The following is a 7,807-nucleotide window of genomic DNA, read 5'->3' as shown; positions in this document are numbered from 1 at the left end:
TTGATGATTCGTACACGATGGTTTTGTACGGGACATCACATGTACATTACGCGAAACATAAAGTACTAGTTTTCTAAGCGTACAAAAATTCGTTCGAGAAACCGAAACCGGGACATAAGTCGAGTGACAACGTACGAGTCATCGGAACAAAAATTACAAGATAACTATGCATGTAAATATAATATAATATATAATTAATTATATAAATTAAATATATTATATAAATAATAATATAAAAACTGTCGGCAGCCCACGTTTTTAATCATGGGTGAACTGGGAGAGGAACCTCCGCGATTGCGGAGGTGTATGCTTGAAAAGTACCACGATCGCGGAGCTCCACAGACCAAAAATTCCTTTAAATATCGAACGCGTTTTGGATTCAATTCATAATTCATATATCGATCAATCTCTCTGATCTCTATATTACTCCATATTTATTTTATTATTTATATTAATTATTATTATTAATCCAAATATTATTATTAATAGTATTAATATTATTATTAGTATTATACATAAAATATTACGACGAGGTCATGAGCGAGTTATTTCAAAACGGGTTTTTCGAGCGGGATAGAGCTAAGGAAATTATGAGTTATAGCTATGGAGGTTATGGGTAATATTCATGGGTATGCTTATGAGATCAAACTAGTGTTTATCATCTCCGTTGTGTTTACGTACTTTTCCTGCAATATTGAATCACAATATTGATACGTGAGCACTCATAACTTAACTTTTATATATTCATAGTGTATCCCTGACTAGTGCTCGAGTATATAGGATTATGCATGCTTGTATGCTTAATATTGTCGTTAGATAGTTTATGATGAATCACAAATTTGATACATATGAGACTGAGATAAGGTATATGGTATGCATGTCGTTGGAAAGCTGACGAAAAATTAATAACTTTTCATTTAGAAACGTATGATTTCGATTAACGGATTAAAAGATATCATCAATTGAATTATCTATAATTTTAAGTATTATTGTTAAAATTATTATTATTATCGTTATCGTTATTGTCGTTATTATCGTCATTATTATTATTATTATTATCTAATAATCAATATTATTATTATTATTATTATTATTATTATTATTATTATTATTATTATTATTATTATTATTATTATAATTATTAACATTGATATTATAACTAAAATTATCGTTATTATTAAAAATTAACATTTTTATAAAAACTATCATTTTATTATTTTTATCATTATTATTATTAAAAGTATCATTGATATTAAAATTAGCACTTTTATTAAAATTATCATTTTTAATAGAAATATCATTTTTATTATAAAATATTATCATTATTATCATATTAGGATTATTTTTATTAAAAATTATCATTTTTGATAGAATTATTTTTATAACATATTATTATTATTATTATTATTATTATGATAATTATTATATATAGTAAATATTATTATTAAGATAAATTATATTTTTACTAATATTAAAGTATCGATACTATCAATTATCATTTAAAATTTATCATTTTTATTAAAACTATCATTCTATTAAAAATTACTATTATTATTAAAAATTATCATTTTCATTAGAATATATTATCATTAAAAAGTATAGAATTTAAAACTATCTTTTTATTTAAAATTATCGTTACTATCAATTTTATTAGTATTATTAATATCATCATTATTATTACCATTATTATTTATATTAAAATACTTTTAATAACATTATCGTTATTATTATTATCATTATTATTATTATAAAATAATACAACTTTTACTCATTATTATTATTATCAATATTATCAAATAAATATGTGATAAAAAGATAATTTTACCATACGTAACATAATTACATTAATAATACATACTACTATATTTTTATGATATTAAGTGAATTTTATTACTTGAGATATATAGAAGTATATTTTTATCATATATAAATTTTAATATAAATTTTATTTATTAATAAATGACTTGTATTATTTACTCTAATAAAATCTGATAAATATATTTAAATATATAAAACGACTATATTTAAGTTATATAATAAACATGTATAGATTTTGTAAATCATTTTGGGTCAAATTGACTTTTGTTGGCTTTTGCATATCGATCTCGAGCATTAGGATTGTGATACACTACGACTTGACCTAAATTGTTAAACAGATATTGACCAACATATAAATATATATATATACTTAATATAGGTTCGTGAATCCGAGGCCAACCTTGCACTTGTTCAATGCCATCATATGCATAATTACTACGAAATACAGTATTGTGAGTTTCATTACTCCCTTTTTATATATATTTTTGGGACTGAGAATACATGCGCTGCTTTTATAAATGTTTTACGAAATAGACACAAGTACTTGAAACTACATTCCATGGTTGAATTATTATACTGTATATCACCCTTTTAGCTTGGTAGCCTAAGAATTTGGGAACAGACCCCCAAATTGACGCGAATCCTGAAGATAGATCTATGGACTTTGACACGTCCCATCCGGGTTACGGATGCTTTAGTACTTCGATTTTATATACAGATGAGTGTACCTGTATATTGGGGATATTCTAGATGCATTTGTTAATGTCGGTTACCAGGTGTTCACCATATGAATGATTTTTAATTAGCAGGTTATGCGTACTATTTTGTACTCGGGTTACGTGTACAATTAAATATCTGAAATCTTGTGGTCTATTAAAGTGAAGAAAATGAATGTTTATGATAAACTAATGAACTCACCAACTTTTTGGTTGATACTTGAAAGCATGTTTATTCTCAGGTATTAAAGAAATCTTTCGCTATGCATTTGCTCATTTTAAAGATATTACTTGGAGTCAGTCATGTCATATTTCAAAAGACGTTGCATTCAAGTCGTTGAGTTCAATAAAGATTATGATTAAGTAAATGACAGATTAGGTCATTTATAGTTGGATATTATGAAATGATATGCATGCCCATCAACTTTCGATGTAATGAAAGTTTGTCTTTTAAAACGAATGCAATGTTTGTAAAATGTATCATATAGAGGTCAAATACCTCACAATGTAATCATATGTTATTGTATTCGTCCTTATGAATTTGGACGGGTCGTCTCAATTTTTCTTTGGAAAACGACCTCGTTTCTATATGAATTCTAGTTTTTTCGCCAAAAAAAAATATAAAAAAAAATCTTTCGGTAGACACCTTAAAAAACTTAACAAGAAAAAAAAGAAAGTTAAGAAATAAGATAAAATTATAAGAGCACTAGTAACGGTTAGCCCTTGGCTCCGCCCTTGGCTCCGTCTTCCTATCACCCCAATATTAGCAACTAGTGATTGCTTAGCCGTTGATCACTAGTGATGCAAAATGTCGTTGGATGATAAAATCGATCATGGAAGCCATGCATTTATTTGTTGTACATAAAGCTTTTTTACTTGTACCCGTAAATATTTAATTAATTTAGTGGGTGTTAGGAAGTGTGTGATGAGTACGTCATGGATGTTAGCAGTTAGTGGCGCTGATGTGGCAGTCAGTGATACCATGACATTACGTCATGGTTAAGAGTGGTCTAAAGAAAGAAAGTAGTTTGTCACGTGAGATGCCACTCTAAAATGTCATCAAAACGCTAAAAAGTACATCAATATAAATAAATAGCTATATCATACTACAAATGACATTATAGGATGTAGGAACCCGTTGTGTATAAATTTGTACGAACTTGTATGAATATCGTATAAAGATTGTGAGAGAGAGTCAGATAGCCAAACGATGTAATTCAACGATTTTCTTTACTAAATTAGATATCAGCGGCTATGTTAGAAACATGATATGATTTAAATGTCCGGATTGATTATTGAATCGTGTAATCACTTTTTATATAAAGTTTTTTGACCCAATGATTGCTTCGGTTTCACGAAATCTTTACAGGGATAAGAAAAAAACGCAACTTGTGTTTTTGGCAATGAAATCACAAATCTGATTATCAAAGAAATTGTGTGTGTTTCTGCTGTTGTTGTGAATGCACAATGCTAAAAACGGAATAAGAAAAATGTTACATTTGGCAGATTTTCAGCCAAATGTGTGTGGCAACAATTTTTCAGCCAAATGTTGTACCTTTTGGTATAACAGAAATTCCCGCCCAAATGAAAGGTTACACCCTTTCAAATTATAAATGCCGAATGTAACAGTTTTCTTCTTACGTTTTTCGCATTCTACATTCACAACAACAACATAAACATACACAATCTCTCTGATAATTTGATTAGTAATTTCATGCCAAAAACACTAATTACGTTCTCGTCTGTGCTTATCCCTGTAAAGATTTCGTGAACCAAGACAATCGTTGGGTTGAAATACCTTATAGAGAAAGTGAATACACGATTCAAGAATTAATCCGGACAGTCAAATCATACCGTGTTTCTAACATTCTTCGCTATACTTATCCACAATGGGTTCAGGGTTTTTTTTGGGTAAAGGGATTCACCTGGTAATTATATTGATATAAACAAATATTACAATAAGTCACAACAACGGCTAAACAGACATGCCTCTAAAGCCAACAAACCACAAAACACAAACCAACACACAACCAAAAACATAACCCAAACTACATCATTTTATACAGTGGTATTCAACTAAACTAGTAAAATGTACTCTATATGTGTAATTGACATCTAGTTAATTAGGTATAGGTAGTTTATCACATGAGAATTAAAATAGCTCAGGTTGGGCTTGCCTGGAATATAATACATTCTGTTTAAAATTATCGATCTTATAAAAAAAAGTGATTAGATGTCAAATACACATATATGGTTACGTCAGTTATGTTATACAGCAATAATCTAACTTAATGAATAATATGATATAGCTACTCAACTTACATTATACGTGCATCAAATTAGCTTATATACATACTTCACAAATGGTACAAAATGTACAACAACGACACATACATAACAAGTCATTAGGTTACTAATACAGAACTAGGTATCCATGACAACCATATTTTTACATATAAATATGTTGTTGCAGATACCTTATTAGATAGTGTTATATACGTAAAAGTATTCTATGAAATATACATCATATAATACCATATGCATAACAATGCATATAGGTATTTATCTTTTTTATAAGTTCACATTTCCCTCGATCAAAACATTTTAAGCTGCTTTCAATCTGTCCAACCCGTAGTGTTTCTGATAATATATAGTAGATATCGTCAAATTAATAATTAAGAATCAAATGTTGAAAGTTCATCACTAGACGAAAAAGAAGCTTACCAAAACTGAGTGTATTTTTACTAGAAGCGGTACAAGTAACGACTTGAAGGTGTTTATTTCATCTTTGAGAGTTTCTTCATCTTTCGCTTCGGATATGAGTATATCCATTATGGTTTTGTTGTCAGGAACTAGTTTTTGTGCTACCTGAAATTTGTGTGCATTTAGTCTATGCATATAAGAACCACCTTGTCTAAACAAAACTTAGTTTTTTAAAGTCAAATTAACCTTTTTGACAGAGTACCTAAATATAAGAACTAACTCTAAAAATGTCAAAGGTTACATCAAGTATAACTTCAGACGTTATTTTGATATTTACATCTATGTGAAATGTAAGAAGTTATCTAGATATGATAAAATGGTACGTAGAGGTATCTTAGAGGGTCTGCAAAATAGGTGATCGAACATGACCCAAAATCTTGAGGAGGTCCTGATTTTAAATAGAAAATTTTACATATATTTGCTTTGCTATCAGTACAAGGAGGTCATAAATAACATACATAAAAAAAATCTTCTTTGGACACAAATTCCCTCTACTCACAATCAGTTTTGATTGAGAGATTTCAGAGACAATGATAACTTGTTTTGTTATTTATAATGATAAATTTTTAATAGTATATATTATCTTTTCATATCATGTATTGAAAAATTTAACGTTTATGAGGACCCATTTTTATATCTCGATCAAAGACTTATAAATCAGTGCGACGGCCTTGATAATACGTACTCTATATGCCGTCGAAGAGATCCATCCATGCCATGGTTTTAGAGTAGTTTCATACGCTTCTTCAACAGCTCGTTCCATGTCCACCTCAATATTTTTTTCTATCAATTCTAATAGATTCACAGTAAAGTCTAAAGATCTGTAAACATGAAACATACCAAAAAAAAAAAATAAAAAAAAAATAAAAAAATTGGTTATGGAAACATTATATTGCTAATATACATATGGTGAATTGTTTATATAGAAAGAAAGATTGACTTAATATGTAGTACCTGGTTAGCCAAACAAAGGCTTTACTACAACTATTAACCTTTCTTGAAGTGCCTTCATTTATCTCTATCTTTAGTATCTCCACAACATTTGAATAAAGTGTTGGGTTTAATTCTTGCATCTTCTCCAATCTCTAAGTATCAAAAATATATATGAAACATAGACCCTATTTTAAATTACTGGAAACAATCTTTATACTATTGACAACAGGTATGTTAGGGGTGCAAAAAAAACTTCATTTTGTTACAGATGAAAGACTTAACCTTTACCTGACTTACATTTAGGGTAATAAAATGTAACATGGTTAATATTAACATCTAAACATATGTTAAAACGGACAACCAACTTAAACTTAATTATCACCTTTTCTATTTGCAAAGTTTCTATTTGTTTCTTTCTCATGTGACAATATATTTCAAGAAGGAATATGGTATGTTGGTTGTCGTTTATTTATAATCATTTCATAACTAACATATAAACAAAACAAGGGTACTCTTCTTGGTAACCATATATAAAATCATGTCCACTATTTTTATTTACTTTAAAAGTGACAGCTATTTATTTTATGCACGTTAATGACAGTATATAGTTTTAGAATTCCACTAATTCATAATATACCTGTATATTCCGAAATATGTCTTGTCTCATAACAGCCATTGTAGGTCCTATCTTATCTGCAATCAACAAAATATGCAACTTTAGCAGACTCCTTGAAATTCCTATTTTGTATAACATGTTTTACTAAAAATGGAAAGAATTATAAGAGAGATAGTGACCAAGAAGATGAAGAAGGAAGTTGCAGAGGGAAAGAAAAGGTTTGATGGGAATATTTAGCTGATCAACCTCTGCAACAACCTGATGATCATGATCCTCATGATGATGGTCAACAGCTAACAAAGAAAGCTCTTGGATGATGAATCTTAGCTTTGATGAGCTTTGTTGTTTCTCCATTTCTCTTGTTCTTTTCATCTCTTTAATTTGTGTGTGTTGACTTATATGGGGTTCTGTATCTTGAAAGCTTCAATGTATATATAGCTGTCAAGTGTCAATTATAATAATTTTATATTTAGATAACAATAGTAGATAGAATAGTACTATAGGAAGTGATAAATAATTGGTGAGTTTTTAAACAGTATCCCTTTGTGTAGGCACAATATATCACCATCTTAGGAGTATTTATTTTCATCCATCTAGTCAATTGTCATGTTACACAGTACTCTTTTGTCTAGGCATAAGAACCTGGTTGCTAATTTGTTATCATGGTTGCAAACGATATCCGTTGCGGCAGTCGGTGCAGCGTTTTTGTGACTAGTTTGTCTCGACGTCTAATAAGTCGGTCAACAGTAAAAGTCGTAAAAGTCGTGTCAAAGGCAAAATCTGGTTAAGTCGGATAACGTGCCTGAGAGAGATAATTATGTAAAGGAATTTCTGGTTAAGGTTAAATCATTGGCAAAATCTTCTTATTTTTGAACTTAAAATACGGAGTATATAAATGGTACGTTAAGTGACAATTAACTTCTAAATCTAACTTATAATGAAAGGGGTATGTTTGGATGCA

At 29.0% G+C, this 7,807-nt stretch overlaps 1 protein-coding gene across 1 annotated transcript; it reads right to left on the bottom strand.

Moving 5' to 3' along the window:
* Positions 1–4,873: 4,873 nt before the first annotated feature.
* LOC139898877 (glycolipid transfer protein 2-like) lies at positions 4,874–7,333 on the bottom strand. The gene is made up of 6 exons (XM_071881677.1): positions 7,026–7,333; positions 6,868–6,923; positions 6,252–6,382; positions 5,983–6,118; positions 5,259–5,402; positions 4,874–5,174 (listed from the first exon to the last, which is right to left on the bottom strand). The coding sequence occupies exons 1-6, from the start codon at positions 7,216–7,218 to the stop codon at positions 5,139–5,141; spliced, it is 696 nt and encodes a 231-aa protein (XP_071737778.1). The 5' UTR covers positions 7,219–7,333; the 3' UTR covers positions 4,874–5,138.
* Positions 7,334–7,807: the final 474 nt, after the last annotated feature.

The sequence above is a fragment of the Rutidosis leptorrhynchoides genome, chromosome 3 (genome assembly GCF_046630445.1).
Source record: "Rutidosis leptorrhynchoides isolate AG116_Rl617_1_P2 chromosome 3, CSIRO_AGI_Rlap_v1, whole genome shotgun sequence".
NCBI classification, from domain to species: Eukaryota; Viridiplantae; Streptophyta; class Magnoliopsida; order Asterales; family Asteraceae; genus Rutidosis; species Rutidosis leptorrhynchoides.
This window is presented reverse-complemented; position numbering and strand designations above follow the sequence as displayed.

Bases quoted from the DNA above. Each gene is read 5' to 3' on its own strand.
- LOC139898877 (XM_071881677.1), bottom strand. From the start codon at position 7,218: ATGAAAAGAACAAGAGAAATGGAGAAACAACAAAGCTCATCAAAGCTA. The intron at 5,403-5,982 runs GTACGTATTATC...CACAAATTTCAG, and splicing joins TCTCTTCGACGGCATATAGA to GTAGCACAAAAACTAGTTCC. The intron at 5,175-5,258 runs GTAAGCTTCTTT...ATATATTATCAG, and splicing joins TAAAAATACACTCAGTTTTG to AAACACTACGGGTTGGACAG.